This window comes from Protopterus annectens, chromosome 13.part0, assembly GCF_019279795.1.
Source record: "Protopterus annectens isolate FY-2018-M chromosome 13.part0, PAN1.0, whole genome shotgun sequence".
Classification (NCBI taxonomy): Eukaryota; Metazoa; Chordata; order Ceratodontiformes; family Protopteridae; genus Protopterus; species Protopterus annectens.
In genome coordinates, this window is record NC_056747.1 from 1,350,867,358 (window position 1) to 1,350,887,488 (window position 20,131).

Consider the following 20,131-nt stretch of genomic DNA (forward strand, 5'->3'; position numbering starts at 1 on the left):
GGAAAAAAATGAAGAACAGACTTTATGGAGCCAGAAAAAGTTTAACCTTGTTAAACCGGTGCTGCTCTAGTGGCAACTTCGCGCTAAGGCGTGCTTGATAGCAGGAGCTGGAAAGAGCCAGGAATTGACCCAATACAGCCAATAAAACTACAGTTTCAAGTCAGTAACCACTCCCACGGCGGGCAGGGGAGCTGCTCAATGTTTTCACTGCCACTGATCAACAGAGAGACTTTCCTTTAGCCCAAGCAAAAATGGCCTCACAGAAACTTACAAACAGTTCAGGAACAGCAAGCCTGTAACTGAACTTTTTTAAATCTCAGAAAAGTGGGGGGGAAAGCAAGATTTTTTTTTTGTTTGTTTTTGTTTTTTCAGAGGTTCACAAGTAATATCAAGTTATAACAGTGCAGTAAATGACCCCACACGCGTGCTAGGTCAAAGACAGAAAATATGCAAGTTTTGAGAAAAAAAACTATTTTAAAATTAAGTGCAAACAGGAAATTCAGTAAACAGCTTTTGGTTGTGCTCTAAATACAGTTACTAATGCAGAAATCAAGTTTAACAAGCCAGAAAATGCTCAACCTAGGCAGCTATGCAGAATAACTTAGCAAATAAACAGAGGAAAAATACTTAATCTCAAAAGTGGCTCCCTTCTCTCAGCATTTTCTCCTCTTGATGGGTGCTTCACCAACAAGCCTGAAAAGACGCCAAACCCACGAGGCAACTATGTATGGATAAGAAGCAAGTTTTGGGAGGTCTGCAAGATGGGAGCATCATTAGCTTTGGGCCAGCATGCATGCCTGAGTTTGGAAGTTGTGATTAGCTGTTTTGGTCCAGAAAAGTGTAAACTCTCCATTTGGATAATGTTTAAATTTATTTACATTTTTTTTTTTTTTTTTTTTTTTGTTGTTGACCCGTAAATTAGAGGGACTTGTGTAATATGCGTACCATCACCAGTTTTATCTCTTGATCGGGTTTTTGTGGTTATACAACAGTGTTCTTTTATCTTGGATACTTGACCAAACAGTATTTGGATTAAACCGGATGTGTGGTTCAGAACTTGGAGTGTGTGCAGACCCTGTTCAAGAATCTGTTGCTGTGGGTGTTAACAGCTGCACTGATGCCCAACTTTCCTTTCAAGGTAAAATAAGCTTTACCTGAGAACAAATGTGTGCCAAAACTGAGATAAATTTGTGAAATTGCCTGACTGCATGCCATTTTGAGCAGGGGGTTGACTGGATCACTAGGGACATTCTTCCAAATGTCTATTACTGAAAAGTGATTTACTGTTACAGTATAGTACAGATGATATTAGTACGCCTGACAGCTGTTGGCTCAACTGAAGCCTGTTTCATTGCCAACATTAAACTCTGATGTGCTTCGGGAGCAGAGAAGCTGTCAGGCTTGCTTTAAAAAGTACTCCATGCTGCCCTGAGTGATGGAAAAATGTTAGTTTGCTTATTGGGTTACTGTTTGACATAGAGTTGGGGAGGGGCTGGTGTGGGAGAGGGTGCAGTAAATTGGTGACAGATTCTGTATCTTGTTTACCAACTTGTGTCAGAATAGAAAATGTTCTCTGTTTTCTGAGCGTTGTGGGGCTGAAGTAGAGATGGTTTCACTACCATTGTTTGTAGTGCTGACAAAATTGAGTTAGAAATGGAATTTATTGGATTGTTTGACTTTAATGCAGGGGGCGTGTGTATTTTTGCAAGGTATGGTGTGTAGAACAGGTGATGTCGTGTAATCTACAGTAATGTGGGTTTTTTTTTTTTTTTTTTGCAGTTCAGCTTTCATGGGTGACTGAAGTCAAAATTCCCCTTGTGCAGCATTCTAGTTCTCACTGTCCATGGTGCAGTGTTGCCTCTCCTTTACATACTGGCAAAATTTTATGGAAGGAGTGGAATGCCTGCTAGTGGAAGGTAAGCCACCTCGCATGCCTTCCATAGGAGGAATGTGCTGGACTGCTGCTGCATTCTGCCCTGGCCTCTTGAATGCAGACTCGTCTCTTCATTTGTTCCCACTGCTGTATCTCCAGCAGGTGGCTGAGATGCTAGTAGAACTTGGGATTCTTGTCCTAGTCAGATGTTTCACTACATCATTAGAGCTGGCTGTAAGTAGTTCATGAAGTGAAAATGTTTCATTAAGCTTGATGTGCAGTTGGTTCCAATGTGTTTGGTTGTCAGACTGGACTTGTGTATGGTGTTCCATGGGTCTGATTTGGAAACTAGCATGTTTAGTTCTTGTACAGTACACTTTTCATTTTAAACCCCTCCTACCCAATGACAGCTTGTCTGGCGACACATGTTGATATGAGCTGTTAAACTGCTTCTCAACCTTTTGCCTACATTGATCTTGACCAAATCAATAGTAACTACCTATGAATCTAAGTAACTACAGCATTAAAAGACAGCATTGTTCAATATTCATGCAAAATAGTAACTACCTTTAAATCTAAGTAAATACAGCATTAAACATTGTCCAATATTCGTGCAAGAATTTGGAGTGAAAATGTAAAGTTTTATTAGTGTGTGTTGTGATGGGTAGTTTTGCTATTTATGTATGTGTGTTTTTCTTTTGCAGTATGTTAAGGCTTCAGAAGAGGCTTGCCTCGAGTGTCCTGCGTTGTGGCAGGAAGAAAGTGTGGCTTGATCCAAACGAAACCAATGAAATAGCAAACGCCAATTCTCGTAAGTGTTCTAAAAAGTTATTTGGCATCTTGCCATGCAACTAAAATTTTTTTGAATGCATTTATGAAGTTTTGTCAAGTTTTTCAAGCCATTGTTAAAGCTATTTGAGGAATGGCAAATTGATGGCTATAGTGGCATTTCAAGTAGCACATGTTCAACCACAGCAAAACCTTAATTTTGTTGCACAGGTGTATACATTTTATTCTCCTTAGGATATCTTTAACCTTTCAGTCCCGTAAGCAAGCACCCATCACCCCAGTCATAAGCCTAATTAGGCAGTTATTGGTTGTCCTGACTCCCTACAGGTTTAGGTCACCAGTTCTCCTTGCTGGTGATTATCAGGGTTTCTGGAGTGGAGGGAGTCTGGTGGCAGTTACCTGACGGTTTTGTTGTGGCGGTTAAGTGATCAGTGGCATGTACATGAAGGGATGACCAGCAGGTCTCTCTCAGCCTGGCAGCTGAGTTCATGACTTCACTGGAGCATCTGAAGCAGTTACTCCACTGTGAACCCTTTTCTTTGAGTTCGTTTTCATTGGATCTTCTGTGTTTGGTATGGGCAAGTTCTCGGGTTTCCCACTTGAGGGGTGGTGTGAAGTTTAAAAGGTCTGAGACCAGGCATTGTATATGTAAATGGTTAATTGCATGATAAACCCTGGTGTTGTGGTAAAGGCTTGGCTGCCCCAAGTACCAATAAATCACTGGTGTGGATGTTAGCTGAGAGTGCCAACATGCATCTCAACAGTGTATGCAAATGCAGAGAATGCAGAGTGTTTGAAGAAGATGCAGCAAAGAAAGATGAGATGTGTAGCAGTTTGTAGTTTGGTCCTAGGTGGCTGTCTCTTGCTCCTCTATTGTGGTTGGAGCATTGACGAAATGGTAAGGAAACTATAGGTAGCTGATGGTATTGCTACAAGTAACCAGTTGTAGTAATTTTGAGAGCAGGTGAAATAAAACAGGAGGTTGGTGTCCTCTTTTCTGTAGCACAGCAATTGAAGGTATAGCTGCAGATGGATCCTTCATGATTTGATGGCATTTAAATACTATTTCAGTTCCACTTGGCTGAAATTTCACCGACACTTTTTTCTGTCTATTTTCTGTCTAGCAGCTTTTATCTGTGCTGACTTGAGTATGCCTTTCAACAAATCTAAGTTGCTAAAGTCAACAGCATGCTTTTTCAGGACACATTTTCACAATGGTTTTATTTTTATCCAGTCAACCCTGATTTTGAGTAATTGCGCACACTTAGGTTCATAAGTAGGTATTGGGCTATTGGCCCAAGGGCCTAAGTAAGCCTAGCCAACAAGGTTCCCTGGCTTACACCACCCAAGAAAGTTATTTTCCTGTGCCCCTGTCGAGCAGAGCCACAGTAAGTGATCCCGGGGTTTATTTAGGTTCATAGGTTCATACTAGGCTGTCTGCCCTAGGGCATTTATAAGCCTAGCCAGAATGTGTTTGACTTTCACCACCCATTTTAAATTTATTTTGCTATGCCCTTTTTCGAGGTTAGTATACTGTGCCTCTGTTAACAGTGACACAGAAGTGATACCTGGGGTAAACCTACGATCTCCCATCCACTCATCAAGATTCCTCTTGAAGAGAGTCAATGAGGGACTCTCCCATCCACTCATCTCTCTTCCTCTTGAAGAGAGTCAATGAGGGACTCTGCCTAACCTGGACTGGGATTTTATTCCAGAGTGAAGGGAGCCTCTGGGTTATGAATCTGTCCCTCCAGCATGTCCTATTTATTTCAGTGCTGAGGTTCAAGTCTCGAGTGCGTAGCTCGATGGGATTTGGATTTTCTGAGGTGCAGTATATCCATTAATTCCGGGTTGGATATGGCTTTATAAGTCTGGCACAGATCGCCTCTGAACAGGCGGTATGCCACTGAGTAGAGCTGGAGTTTCTATAACCGGGCAGCATATGGCATCTGTTTGAGCCCTTTGATCCCCTTGTGAGGACCCCAGTTGCTGCAGGTGTCTGGTAAGGTACATCCCAAAAGGGGAATTGTACTCTATGGGCCTGATGAGGGATGAGTAAAGAGGCACGATGACCTCCCCTGATCTAGATGTGCATCCCTTCATGATTAGGTGGGCTATATAAAATGTTTTTCTAACCACTTTGGCCACGTGGTTCTGTACTTAATGGATTACCACCTATGTGGTAATTTGTGGGCACTTTGTTTTTGCCAAAGGGGATGACTATAAACTTGGCATTTTAGCTTGAGGCCATGGCTCTGGCACCAGTTGTCTGTTTCTATGAGGCCCTTTTGGAGGATGCTTGTCGGCTGGAGAGTCTATTATGGCGCCCAGTTTGCAGTCATCTGCGAACTTGGTCAACCGCAGTCCTTCCGTGTTGGCCTGCATCTCCGAGAAATATATACCGAACAAGAGAGGTCCCAGGACTGAGCTTTGTGGGACACCACTTGTAACTGGTTTGGAGTCTGACATGGCTCCAGCAATTCTAACCATGTGGGTTCTGTCCTTGAGCCAGTTTGCTATCCATCTAGTGACATGGGGGTTTATATTTAAGCTGGTGAGCTTATGCCCGAGTGGGGGTATTGTATCGAAGGCTTTTGCGAGGTCCAGGTAGGCTGTGTGGACCACCTTCCCCTCGTCAGTGGCCTTGGTGACTGTTTCAAAGAAATCAACCAGGTTTAAGAGGCAGGATCTGCCCTTAAAGCCGAACTGGGTAGGATCCAGTGTCTGTAGGTCCCCAATATCTTTATTTATGAGGTCCATGATCCTTTCCATAGCTTTGCAGACCAAGCTAGTCAGGCTTATGGGGCGATAGTTTCCAGGATCCGTTGAGGCACCACCTTTATGGAGAGGAACCACTGTTGCTGTACGCCACTCGGCACATGTCTTGTAGTAAGGCTGAGATTGAACAGTAGTTTTATGTTTGGGTTTAGCTCTTCTTGGAGTTCATGTAGGACGCAGCCCGGGACACCGTCTGGTCCTGTTGATGCTGTGTGGTTTGCTTTGGAGAGGGCGGCTCTTACCTGAGCATCTGAGATGTCGGGGGCAGCACTCTGCTGGGATAGATATTTGCCCTTTTGGTGGGGGGGGGTTGCACCGAACCTGTCAGCTAGGATGTTGGAGATGTCTGTGGGTTCAGTGTATTTTTTGTCGTTTTGGAATAATTCTGAGCATATCTGGGAATTGCCACCCAGGTTCCTAACATAACTAAAGAAAGCCTTGTGATTATCCTTGGTGTCCTGTGCAATTTTTCTCTCGAAGCTGGCCTTAGAAAATTTTATGAGTGCCCGTAGTTTTTGCTAATACTGATCAGTGATGCCTTCCCTTTTTGGGGTTTTGCTCTCATTTAGTAGCTTTCTCCTTCTATTGTATAGTTTATGGCTGGGGTCCACCAGACAGGACATCTGCCTTTGGAGGATTGGGTCTTGGTTTTATTTGGGGTCGCATGATCCATGCATTCCTGAAGGTGTTCATAGAATGCGTTTATAAATGATTCTGCGGTCTGGGCCGTATTTTCCACAGGCCCGGGGGCTTTGAAGGATTCCACCTCGGTTTTGAGGAGTGTGAAATTTGCTTTAGAGAAGTTTTTCACTGTGGTTTTCTGGGCAGGGGTGGGGTCGGGATGTGAATATCCAGTGAGATTAGTTTATGGTCTGATCTTAACAAGTGAGGGATACACTTCTGGTCTGGAGCATAGTCCCCATGTTGGTGATCGGGTCCAGTATGTTTTCCCCTCTTGTGGGAGTGGTAACAAGTTGTTCCATAGCATTTGAGTTTATAAATTCTAGGAACCTTTGGGCTAGGGTGTTGGAGCTAGAGTAATGCTCCCTGTCTGTTTGGGTAGTTGAAGTCACCCAATATAATGGTGTTTGGAGAGACCTTCATATTTTCCAGTGTTCTCAGGAAGGCCAAGTGGGGTTCCTGGGTTTGGGAGGGTGGTCTGTAGCAGGCTATAAACTGGAAGGCAGTTTTAACCACTGTTAGTTGCACATGGATAGTCTCTGATGCTTCGTGCTTTGCCACCAACCTGGAGGTGTGGGTATCTTATCGATACTCCCTCTCCTTTTGTGGTTCGGTCCAAGTTTTGGGGCCGAAAAGCATGGTATGAGGTATAACCTGGTAGTGCTGGGGTGCTCTTGGGAGCCCTGAACCAGGTTTCTGTTACTGCACAGATATCTATGTTCTCCATGCTAAGGAGAGTTTAGAGTGCGTGCATCTTTAGGTTTAGACTTCTGGCGTTGAGTAGCATTACCCCTTGTGATACCTATGGAGGTGGGTTTGTCTTTTGAGCCTTGTCTAAAAAAGGCACTATGGGGGTAGCAAGAGCCTTTGCCAATATCCGAAAGCTCAGGGGTGACAGGTGCAAGCCGTCCCTAGCGAAGCATCATGGCTTGTCTAGCATATCATCCCAAGCTGACAGGCATTGGATCCCCTTTGAATGACACCAGTACTTAAGCCAATTGTTGGAATTGATCATCTTGTCTTCATATTGTGGCATCATTCTTGGTGAGGGTAAAATGCTACTAAAGGTCAGGGTCATACCGGCCTGGGCTACATGCTCAGAGCTCCTTTGTCTCTTTTCATGTAGTCCAGGGAGGTACGTCTCTGGTCATTCACACCAGCATGGACAATGACGGTCATACTTGTACTTGCCTTGGAGTGACCTGAGTGCTTGTTATGTGGCGGATCCTAGCGCCCGACAGGCTGCTCACCGTGACCCCCTCCTTGTTCAGCCTGGTGAGCGGGACGTCAGTGTGCCTGACGATAGTCACCCATTACAAGTGTATCAGGTGTGTTTAGTCTTGAGGGCTGTGACTGTTCGGCACACTGGCTTTGTGAGATGTGTTGCACGTGTTTTGTTTTGGGGTACCGGTTGCTTGGGTGTCTGCTTTGGAGGTCTCTGCTGCTTAGGCAGATCTTTTAGAGCCTCAGAGTGTTTTTGTGTGATGTGTTTGGTTTGCTGTCATGGTATGTCTATGTGAGACTGGAATTGTAGAGTGTGTAGTTTCCTCCTCCTCCTCCTGACTGGTTATGCCAGTACTGAGTTGAGAGAGCTTGGCCTCCAGTTTGGCTATATGGTTGCATCTCTCATTGTTGGGAGGAGGAGAGGGTTGTCTGTGTACATGAGGCAGTTGTAACATTGCCTCAAGATTCCCAGATTCACCAGCTGGACCGGAGAGGAGATTGACAACTGACCTTTGGACATGCTAGAATAATATTGGGAATTCCTTAATTGAAAACAAGGGCCAGTGGGGAGTGAGGATGTACTGCTTTTAATTTTTAGTGCTGACTTGTATAATTGCTTTAGTGAGCAAGTGCCAGGTAACTTAAGTGCAATGTGTTACAGGTAACTTAAATGCAAAAACGACAAACAGTAACTTTCAAGTGAAACCAGGAAATAAGTACAGTAAGCAATGCAGATATCACTAGTGATCACAAGCGCTGAGAAGCCGCGTATTAGTTGGAATTGGCGTTCCAGGGAAATAACAAGCAAACAAACAACAAGCATATAAACAAAGCTAGATTCAGCAGGCCTGGATCAAGTCTATGCTATAGCAAACAAGGTGTACCAATTTTAGTAAGATACAGTTCAATTAACTAGAAATTCCCAGCTCAGAAGGGCAGAGTCCAGCCTCTTCTCCCACAAGAGTGCAGACCATGAACCTTCTTAATGTAAAATAACTGGCCTGAAGCCCAAGTGCTTAAACCCAGAACTAATACACTTTAAGAATAACAGACACTGGGCTCTCAATCAGCAGTTCCCAACTTAGAAGGATGAAAGCTACCTGTCCTGCCACCACAGTGCATGCCACAAACCTTCCTAATGTAAAACTGGTCTGAAGCCCAAGTGCTTAATCCAAAAGACTTAGAATGATAGCTACACTTTAATCAAGTTACTACCAAGCAGTAATAAATACAATTGAATACTTTAGAGAATGCCTGGATTAGTGCTGAAGTTACACAAAGCTAGATCCTGCAGGCCCGAATCCAGTCTATGCCACAGCAAACAAAGCGCACCAACTTCAGTAAGAAGCATTTCAGATATGCATGCACTATAAGCCTTTAACCAGAAATTCCCAGCTCAGAAGGGCAGAGTCCAGCCTCTCCTCCCACAAGAGTGCAGACCACAAACCCTCTTAATGTAAAATAACTGGCCTGAAAGCCCAAGTGCTTAAACCAGAATTAATATTCTTTTTAGAATAACTGAGCCCTCAGTCAGCAGTTCCCAACCTAGAAGGATGTAAGCTACCTGTTCTGCTACTACAGTGCAGACTACAAACCCTCTCAGTGCAAAACTGGTCCGAAGCCCAAGTGTTTAAACCAAAAGGCTTAGAATGAGTTACACCAAGCAGTAATAAATACAATTGAGTACTTTTAAGAGGATACAAAAATAAAGTAGGTAGAAACACAAGTACAGTAAAAGCAGATGAAAACACTTTTTTTTTTTCTGAACAAGTGCTGAGATCAAAAACAGATTTGAGTGCTGAAACTAGAAAACTGGCTAGTTATAAGGAAAAAAACTAAGCTAGAAGGCTTCCCTCCAACACAAGGGCTTGGGGGCTCAGAAGCCTACAAATGGTCTATACCACTTAACAGGAAAGGCAGGAAACAAGCTTATTTTTTTTTCTGTTTACCAGATGCTCTCTTTGTACACAGTAGGGAGTGCCTGAAATCAGAATATGATTCACTGCACTCAAGTTGAGTGAGCAAATGAGATGGGCCCAGGAGGAGTAGCCAAACAAATTTACAAGAGGGCCGGGCAGTTTCAAGGCCACTAAGATTAACACCAAAACAAAAACAGGGTGGGTGGGACTAACTGAAGAGCAGAGTCAAAACTTCCAGTTCAGTTAATATTCCTGCAACACAGTTCAATTTAAATACTGTATTTTTTGGGGGAAAAAGGTGCAGATAAAGGTATTTAAATTCTCTTATACGTCCAGTTGAATACAGCAAGTTCTTTGCCGGCCAAAGCTGAGGTTTTTCCACTCATCAATTTTTTTGAAGAGTGCTGATTAACTTTGCTTGACATAGATGGGTAGCTTGTTCCAGAGTATGGGAAGTCTCTGGAGCAGGAGTCTGTCCTGCCAGCATGTCCCGTTTATTGTGGTGACTAGGTTTAGGTCCCTAGAGAATGTAGCTCTGAGGGATTGGGATTTCTTTAGGTGTAGCATGTCCAACAGCTGTGGGTTTGACATAGCTTTATATGTTAGGCAGAGATCACCTCTGAGTAGGTGGTATGCTACGGAGTAAAACGTGAGTTTGTTGAGGCGGTCAGTGTAGGGCATCTGTTTGTGGCCAGTAATCCTCTTTGTGAGGTACTTCTGTGACCTTTCAGCTGCTGCAGATGTCTTGAGGTACATTCCAAAAGGTGCATTGTACTCTAATGGGTCTGAGTGTCGAGTAGAGGGGAACAATTTTTTTTTCCTGGACGAGAGAACCCTTTTGTGATGAGGTGTGCCAAGTAGAAGGATTTCCTGACTACTGTGGGATTCAAATGAGACTACTGTCCACCTGGGTCGCATCACACATTCAGCATTAAGTAGACTGCCACCTACGTGGTAGTTCATGGGTACAGAGTTTTTACCAAAGAGGATGACCATTATTGGTATTGAGCTTGATGCCATGGCTCTGACACCAGGCATCTGTCTGTGACCTCCTGTAGGATGTCCACATCATTTGGGGACTCTACTATGGCTCCTAGTTTGCAGTCATCTGCGTACTTTGTTAGCCAAAGGCCTTCTGTGTTGGCCTGTACTTAAGATATCAAACAGGAGAGGTCCCAGAACTTTAGAGGGTGCAGCTTTTATCTGCGTAGTTGTCATTAAAGGGACTCTGCATTCGTGTGTGTGGTTGTGTGTGTGTGGTTGTGTGTGTGTGGTTGTGTGTGTGTGGTTGTGTGTGTGTGTGTGTGTGTGTGTGTGTGTGTGTGTGTGTGTGTGTGTGTGGTTGTGTGTGTGTGTGGTTGTGTGTGTGTGTGTGGTTGTGTGTGTGTGTGTGGTTGTGTGTGTGTGTGTGGTTGTGTGTGTGTGTGTGGTTGTGTGTGTGTGTGGTTGTGTGTGTGTGTGGTTGTGTGTGTGTGTGTGTGTGTGTGTGTGTGTGTGTGGTTGTGTGTGTGTGTGTGGTTGTGTGTGTGTGTGTGTGTGTGTGTGTGTGTGGTTGTGTGTGTGTGTGGTTGTGTGTGTGTGTGGTTGTGTGTGTGTGTGGTTGTGTGTGTGTGTGGTTGTGTGTGTGTGTGGTTGTGTGTGTGTGTGTGTGGTTGTGTGTGTGTGTGTTGTGTGTGTGTGTGGTTGTGTGTGGTGTGTGTGTGTGGTTGTGTTGTGTGTGGTTGTGTGTGTGTGTGTGTGTGTGTGTGTGTGGTTGTGTGTGTGTGTGGTTGTGTGTGTGTGTGTGTGTGTGTGTGTGTGTGTGTGTGTGTGTGTGTGTGTGTGTGTGTGTGTGTGTGTGTGTGTGTGTGTGTGTGTGTGTGTGGTTGTGTGTGTGTGTGTGTGTGTGGTTGTGTGTGTGTGTGTGTGTGTGTGTGTGTGTGTGTGTGTGTGGTTGTGTGTGTGGTTGTGTGTGTGTGGTGTGTGTGGTTGTGTGTGTGTGGTTGTGTGTGGTTGTGTGTGTGTGTGTGTGGTTGTGTGTGTGTGTGTGTGTGTGTGTGTGTGTGTGTGTGTGTGTGTGTGTGGTTGTGTGTGTGTGTGTGTGTGGTTGTGTGTGTGTGTGTGTGGTTGTGTGTGTGTGTGTGTGTGTGTGTGTGTGTGTGTGTGTGTGGTTGTGTGTGTGTGTGTGTGTGTGTGTGTGTGTGTGTGTGTGTGGTTGTGTGTGTGTGTGTGTGTGTGTGTGTGTGTGTGTGGTTGTGTGTGTGTGTGTGTGTGTGTGTGTGTGTGTGTGTGTGTGTGTGTGTGTGTGTGTGGTTGTGTGTGTGTGTGTGTGTGTGGTTGTGTGTGTGTGTGTGTGGTTGTGTGTGTGTGTGTGTGTGTGTGTGTGTGTGTGTGTGTGTGTGTGTGTGTGTGTGTGTGTGTGTGTGTGTGTGTGGTTGTGTGTGTGTGTGTGTGTGTGTGTGTGTGTGTGTGGTTGTGTGTGTGTGTGGTTGTGTGGTTGTGTGTGTGTGGATATCTAAGGTGATTAGCTTGTGGTTTGATCTGACAGGGAGTCCACTTCCGGTGTGGAACACCGGTCACTCATGTTGGTAATGACTAGATGTTCGTGTTTCACTGTTGCAGTCATTACACTTAGGTTATCCTGCTGGCATGCTACCTGCAGTCGGCCTGAATTCCAAAGTCCTGGTCTGGCATCTGTTGCTGTCACCTTCTTCCCTGACGTCCGGCGTCTGTTGCAGTCACCTCTTCCCTGACGTCGGTGCGCCAGGGGTATAAAAGATGCAGCCGGTGCCATTTTCTACAGTCTTTTTTGCCGCGCGGTGCCCTAAGCAAAAGCAGTTCAAGTGCCGGTCGGCCGACTCCTGAGATTTTCGAAATTGAATTTCAAATCCGAAGTCTTCTATAAAGCTAAGTACCCCGTTGGGGGAAACTTTTTTTTTCTTGCTCCAGACCAGTGTCAGAAAAAGTTAACAATTGTATTTCTTGTGGGCAGCAAATACCTCAAGGGTTTTCATTCTTACTGTATTCCTTGCCTAGGCCCTGATCATGATGTTGCTAGTCGGTTTTGTGCTAGATTTAACCAACGCACTATTAAGCATCTGTACGATTTTGCTTTTCATTACTTTGTCCGAAGGTTTAACTATATAATGCCGTCAGAACAGCCGAACAGTTCATAAAAAGCACAAGGAAAAGGACAGGCATCCGAGGTCCAAAACCAACAAAGCCTCTCTCTAGGCCAGTCGCCTTCTCAGTGAGCCACTTTCGCAGCCCCTGGCACCCATCTCAGAGCCCTAGTCCGCCTCAGACTCCCACGTGGAGACAACTAGGCTTCTGGATACTCAAGGTATTGGGTCTTTGGAAACTAATTCCTCCGATGTGTCCAGAGCCGCTGAGCAGGCATCTGCTTCTGAGGGTGTTTTCAGACCTACACAGCTTTATATCAAGCCAACTTCAGCATCCAAGACTGTCTACTAAAACAGCTTTAAAGACAAGGAAACAAGTACAGCATTCTCCAGGACAGACTTCATGCCTAAGAAACAGATGCTCAAAATGGCCAAAGACCTAATTACATTGATCAGGGGTTCCCATCCCCCTCCTGATAAGAGGCCTAGGCAAGACACTGAATAGGATTCCCCGATCAGGTTTCCATTTCCTCTCTATCCTAGTCAGAACAAGGATACTCTATTCCTCCCTATGAGGATTTTGATGCTGAAGAAATCTATTCCTTCAGCTTCTCCTCCTGAGGATTACTCCTTTGGGGAAACCCCCATACCATGTGGGAGTATTTCCACTGGGAGAGCCAAGATTACTCTGATTCTAAAAAAGGCTCACGAGACACTTACTACCTCAGCACAGACCTCTTGCTATTCCACCTGTTCTAGATGAATTTTTCAGAGTCCAGTCTGTCTCCCGACTCTCCACCTCCTGCACCTGTAAAGCCAGACAGATACTACAGGGTTCCAGATTCTCATAAATTTCTGTTATAAAAACACTGCTGCTGACCCAGAAACTATTTCGCAGGGTCCCAAAGGGGTCAAGGCCACTACTGCAAAAAACCCTGTCCCCTCAGAGATTCAAGGGCACTCGACAGATGAGGGAAAAAAGTTTACACTTCTGCTACATTGGCTGTAAGGGCTTTAAATGTGCTTAAATGTCAGCAGTACTTAATGTCTCTGCTTAAACAGAAAATGTTGACATTCTGAATGTTCGAGAACAAGGAAATGCAGGATTTATTGCATGCAGCTGAATAAGTGGGAAAGCATACTTTGCAATGTGGTTATGATTCACTGGAGGCCTTTTGCAGGGCCGCTGTAACAGGTTCTGTCATTAGAAGGCATGCTTGGTTAAAGGAACAGACTCTGCCTGATCATTTTAAAGCAAAATTATTGGATGCTCCATTACAGCATGATACTTTGTTGTTGAGGCAGAAGAGGTGTTGAAGAAAATTGAGGATAAAGCTAAATCTCTGCAGACAGTTGAGGGTTTCTTATAGGTCCAGCCACCCAGATTTGGCAGAAACTGGCCTAAGAATTGGTCCTTTCCAGTGTCAGGCCGCAGAGGCAGACAGCCCTAGGGCTCATACAGGCCCAAACAATGGGGTGCTTCTACCTCCAAAAGCAGAGAAGACAAATCACAGCCGTTTAGGAAACAGTCCCAATGACTTCCCTCTGCCAATGCCAAGCATTTATCTTTTGGCAGCACCCTTAGGGGGAAGCTAGCATTTTTTCACAAAAATTGGCACGTGATCACCCAGGACAAATGGGTCTTAAATGTGGTCTCAGGGCTACAGGTTCCACTTTCACACCCTTCAAAGGCAAAAGGGATTTCAGACCTGCCACGCAATGGGCAGAGGCACAAAAACAAGTTTCATGAGGGCTATTCAGCCAGTGCCACAACAAGAGCAGGGACAAGGATTTTACTAAAGACTTCTTAGTACCAAGAAAGGACAAAGCATGGAGACCATTTCTGGACCTGTCTATTCTAAATACTTTTCTGGACGGTCTGAAATTCAAAATGTTCTCTCTGCAGCAGCTTCTGCCCATGCTGGGCAAGAAGGCTTTGCTTGTAACTTTGGACCTCAGGCATACCTGCATGTCCCAGTCAGGCAATCTTGCAGAAGATGCCTCCGATTCATAGCTGGCTCAATGCACTACCGATTCTCCGCACTCCCTCAGAGGCATACCTGCATGTCCCAGTCAGGCAATCTTGCAGAAGATACCTCAGATTCATAGCTGGCTCAATGCACTACCAATTCTTCACACTCCCCTTTGGCTTATCTACTGCGCCCAGGGTCTTCACAAAATGCCTGGCACCAGTAATTGCGTTTTGCAGACAGAGGAATTCAAATATATTCCTACTTGGATGACTGCCTTATTCAAGCGGAGACATTCTACTAAAGCATCTGGCGTTTGTAGAAAGATTACTAATTTGCCTAGGGTACTCAGTAAAGGAAAAATCAAAACTAGTACCCTCTCTCCTGGGTGCAAGCTTAAGTACAACTGCCCAGATGGCTTATCTCATGCCAGACAAAGGCAACTGACTTCTTACTTCAAAAGCATGGCAACAAAGACCCAGTTATCTGCAAGAAAAATTCTGCAGGCTCTGGGCTGCATGGCATCTGGCATTCTAATTCCATATGCAAGACTGCATATGGGGAAGCTATAGTGGTATCTAAAAAGTGTTTGGACACAACATTGCCACAGCCTGGAATCCTTAATTTTACTCATTCCCTGCCTGCAGCGGGAGTTCGATGGTGGGCACAGGCCTGTCACCACAACAAGGGACAGCCATTCACTTTACCCATAGCCAGACAAACACCAACAGATGCATCAGATTATGCCTGGGGGGCCCACATGGCAGGAAAATGTATTCAGGGCACATGGCCCGCAAACCAAAGGCATCTTCACATCAATCAGAGATGCTAGCTGTACAAAATGCCCTTACAGCCTTCAAGGACCTACTTCATCCAGGACATCTGCTGATAAAGATGGACACCACAGTCGTGTGGTACATAAGCAGGGGGGCACACATTCCTACTCCCTCTGCAGACAAGCCATGATTTTGTGGAACACCGCATTGACTTGCCAATTACACCTGCAAGCAAATTCCTGCCAGGAAAAACAAATGCTCTGGCAGACAAACTAAGCAGAAGCCTCATGGATCCTCATGAGTGGAAACTAGATCCACAAATCTTCAACATAAGGAAATGGGGATGCCCAGACATCTTTTTGCCTCCCCTTACAACTGCCAACTTCAGAGATTCTGCACAAGGACTTATCACAAGCATGGAAAGTGGATGCTTTGTCATTCAGCTGGCACAACCTTAGAGTATATGCCTTTTCTCCACTGTGCTCCTCCCGAAGGTACTTCTAAAGGTCAGACGAGAAGCCACATGATGTTGATTGCTCTGGATTGGCCACACTTATACTGGTACCCAATCCTAAGGAGCTTGTCTGAAGGCCCAGCTTGGACATTTGCCTCAAATTCCTCATTTACTGACCCAACAAAACTATCCGATCCTGCACAGCCAACTCAGAACCCTAAATCTAGCTGCATGGCAGATAGTGTTCTAAAGTGGTTATGGGTGTTGTTTTGGAGGCCAGGAGGCCCAGCACCAGAAAATCTTATGCAGAAAAGTGGAAGATTCTGTGCTTGGAACCAGGCACAAGGAATTGACACGCTTGTTCCAAATATTCCTCAGCTTTTACAATATCTAACTGAGATGCTGAACAAAGGCCTATTCTTCTCATCAGTTAAGATTTATGCCTCTGCCATATTAGCTCATTACAATACGGACCCACCTATTTTTTCCCATTCATTGCTTAGGCAGTACCTCAGGGGGGCCAAAACTTAAGACCTCCAAGGAGAGCACCAATACCTGCATGGGACCTCAATTTTGTCTTGGAAACTCACTGCCTCTTTTTGAGCCAGCCAATACAGCTGAGATTAAATTCTTATGGAAAACTTCTTACTGAAGTTATTGCTAGGAGCAGAATGGAGTCTCTGTTACAGGCATTTAATGGCTGTGGAACCTTTGTCTTCCAGACAGGGTTTCTCTAAGGACATACCCAACCTTTATGCCTAAGGTAGTGTCCAGTGTGGCTCTTAACCAAACCATTCATTTGCCTACTTTTTACGTAAACCAACAGAATAAAGGGGAGAGACTTCTGCATTCCTTGGACATACACAGCTACGCTTCTACTTGGGCAAAACTAAGGCTTTCAGAAAGACTGCGCAACTTTTAGTGGCATATGCTGCAGGATCACAAGGAAAGGCCATCTTAAAGCATCCTATTTCAAAATGGATAGGACACTGCTATTCGTAACATGGCAAATCAGTGCCTAAGGGCATTAGACCTCATTCTACCAGGACAGCAGCCACCTCAGCAGCCTTCCTCAGAGGAGTACCAACCAAGGATATTTTGGAGGGTAACTTGGACTTCAGTGCACACTTACTAAGCGCTACTACTTGCCTCTTTCTGCAGGGCCTTATAGCCAATCGTAATTCTATTTAGACCCAGCCGCCCAACCTCAGCGTTGGTATTCAACCCAAGTGTAATGACTGCAACAGTGAAACACTAACATAGTACAGTTGTGTATCTACCATAAATGTAGGTGTTGGTGTATTCACTGTTGCAGTCCAGGTTTACCCACCCACCATCCCCCTTTCTTTGCTGGGACTTATCTGTACTTCTCTATTCTATACAACCTATGTGGTGTATTTGCTTGTAGATGAAGGTATTGTTTTAGTGCATGCTTTTTATAAGCAATGTTTTTTTAGTCTACCCTTTTGGGGGCACCTGACATCTGGGGCAAGAAACTGAAGAAAATGGCGTGGGCTGCATCTTTTATACCCCTGACGCACTGACGTCAGGGAAGAGGCGACAGCAACTGACACCAGACCAGGACTTTGGAATTCAGGCCGACTGCGGGTAGACTGCCAGCAGGATAACCCAAGTGTAATGACTGCAACAGTGAATACACTCCAACATCTACATTTATGGTAGGTACACAACTGTACTGTCTAGGATATTGTTTGCCCTGGTGGAGGGTGTGGATAAGTTGATCCAGGGCATTTGAATTTATGAATTCCATAAGTTGGTACATTCCCAGTTAATGGTGGGGTAGTTGAAGTCGCCCATTATTAGGATGTTTGGTTGAACCCTAATATTTTCCAGTACATCAAGAAAAGGAGTGGGAATCCTGGGGCATGGTGGGGGATCTTTTGCAAGCTACAGTTTGGATTGCAGTTTTGCCCATAGTTGCACTTGGATAACCTCTGATGCATTATGCTGAGCAACTAGTCTGGAGGTGTGGATATCCTTAATATGGACACACCTCAGTCTTTGGTGTTCCGGTCCAGGTTAAATGGCTAAAAAGTGTGGTATGAGTTATAGCCTGGTAAGTGCTCTCTGGATTCTTGAACCAAGTCCGTCCTGGCACAAAGTGTTCTCAATTTTAACGAGTGCTTCAAGGGAGTGCATTTTGAGATTGACTACTACTAGCATTTTAGCATTGAGTAGTATTACCATCTTCATTGATGGCTCCATCAGTGTCGGTGGTATAGCCCCAGTATTAAAAGAACCACTAACATTTGACGTTAACACCTCTGGGTCAGCCTTTCTGTATGAAGGGTATGTTGGGCCTGAACTTGAGTGGACATTTTGTGGCTGCAGGAATGACTGGGGCAAGCTATCTCTACCACTGGAGTTTGGGGCCATCCAGTTATCCCTTTTGCTTAGTTTGGCAACCCGTTGTGGGTCTGGAGCACTGGTGGTTCTTTCATGAGCTGCTCAGTATAGAGAGAGCTGGCCATGGCTCATGTGGGACCTTTGGCTTCTTGACTTGGCCAGGATGTAGGCATGCTGCTAGCCTGCTGGACTACTTCACATCCAGTGGCAGGAGATAAGGATGTGTAAAGCACACTCCCCTCAGACGACACATCCAGTGGCAGGAGATAAGGATGTGTAAAGCACACTCCCCTCATACGACGCATCCAGTGGCAGGAGATGATGTGTAAAGCACACTCCCCTCCGAGTGTGGATAACCATTATGCCAGCTCCCTTACCTCCTGGCGACATCACATTTGGTGATGTGCAGGTCTTGTTCAGATTGATTTGTAGTGGTCTGTACACACCTCTTGAGTCTAACTGCATTCTGCTTGGGCATTTGTCATGCAGGTGGTCTATTACGTGTCATTTGCAACTCAAAATTATTGTGATCTGGATGTGGTGAACATCAGTTAACAACCAGGCAGAATCTGTACTCCCATGAACAGCTGACTTCAGAACCTAGTGGTGGATTCTAAGGTTTGCTGTTGCATTTAAAAATGTTTAGCCTGTCCAAGGTGGCTCTTCCCAGGCAAGGGGTTTCCCTCCTTAGCCTGGGTAACTGTTTCAGTATTCTGCACTTTGATTTAACTTTTTTATAGACACCATTATATGGAAGTTACTAACTCTCATTTTCCAAGCGCTAGCCGTTTTTTAGATCTGTGTGCAGCTCACACTGGTAACGTCAATCTGTGTTTGTGGTGCATGGTTTCTGTTGGTCTTTGTAGGCCAGCAGGTACGGGCCATGCTGTTTGCTTTGTCAGGTTCCAGCTGGGGCATAAGGTTTGTTGGAATCTGTCCAACTTTTGATGTGCTTGGCAAAGCTTCAGGGCATCTTCCATGTGCCCAAACTGTCAGTCAAGCTGAGCTGACCTAAAAGACCAACTTGGGTGCCAAGCCCTTAAGAGATTTACTGCTGCTAAGAGTGCTCTTGAGAAATTCCCTTTTGGGGTGGGAGGTGACTTTGCTTTCAAAGCTGAGAACACTTTCCAATTTTTTTTCTGAAGAAATTTACACTTTTGGACTGTGGAAAATTTGACTTGTAAAGACTTTAAATTTTACTGGCTTGTGTTGCTTTTCCCCGTGAAAGAGGCAGTGTTTTCAGGTTGACTAAGCTTCTTGTCCCGCATTTTGTCATCCTGCTGCATAAACGTAAGCACCTTTCCCACCAAAGTAGGCTACAAGTTTGCCTCCACTGTAAGTGGGTGAGCGGTCTGAGGAGCCAGTTTTAGCCACAGCATTCATTTTTCTTCAAATCCTGTGGTTTACTACCTGTAGCCAGTATGGACCAGGGCTTGGCCAAATCCTTTGTGGCTTAAGGTCTCTCTTGTGGCCAGGGGAGAGCAGCTCTTTGGTCCTGGGAGAGGGAATAAGGAAGACTTTCCTGTTTGGACAGATGCTGTTTATCCCTGGGCAGGCTGGTTCTGCCCAACTATTGGCCCTTTTTTTTTTTTTTTTTTGTCAACCAGAAAACTACTTCGGGGGGGGGGGGGGGTTCTTCCTCTCTTTCCAGAGTGTGCTAGTGTTTTTCAGTGAGAAGTATGTATGTGTCTTTCGGCTTTTCCCGGTTAGGGGTCACCACAGCAGAACGCCGGTCCGCTAATGATTGGCAGTTGATTTTTACGTGCCGAGTTGCCAGCCCTGACACGCAACCTTCAACGAAGGTGCACCCATTCACTCATGTCTCCACGTAGAAGACGCTCTAGCTGAGAATCTAACTGGACAGCGTCTTACTGTGAGAAGTATGATGAATATAAAACGTGGTACAGCTGTGTCCACAACAGTAGACTTTCGAATGATCACTGCTGCAGTAGACATTCCCTCCGTGGCATAATCAGTTGGGGGGGGGGGGTAGTGTATACATCAGCCCAGGACACTGTTTCATGATGTCTCCATGTAGTCTAGGGATGGGGGGGGGGGGGCAATGTATATATCAACCTGGGACACATTCAGTGTTTCATGATGTCTCAATGTATTCTAGGGATGTAGGTCTCAGGTCACTTGTCAGTATGACTGTGTACTTGTGGTCCAGTGACCTGAGTTTGTGTATTACAGCAGACA

The 20,131-nt window shown here is 45.1% G+C and overlaps 1 protein-coding gene across 1 annotated transcript in view; it reads left to right on the top strand.

The window, feature by feature from the left end:
* The window catches only part of RPL19 (ribosomal protein L19), a 46,298-nt gene that overhangs the window by 10,913 nt on the left and 15,254 nt on the right, over nt 1-20,131 (top strand). The window contains exon 2 of the mRNA XM_044055379.1: nt 2,578-2,684. Coding sequence (XP_043911314.1) covers nt 2,578-2,684 — 107 coding nt within the window. The remainder of the gene's footprint in view (nt 1-2,577; nt 2,685-20,131) is intronic.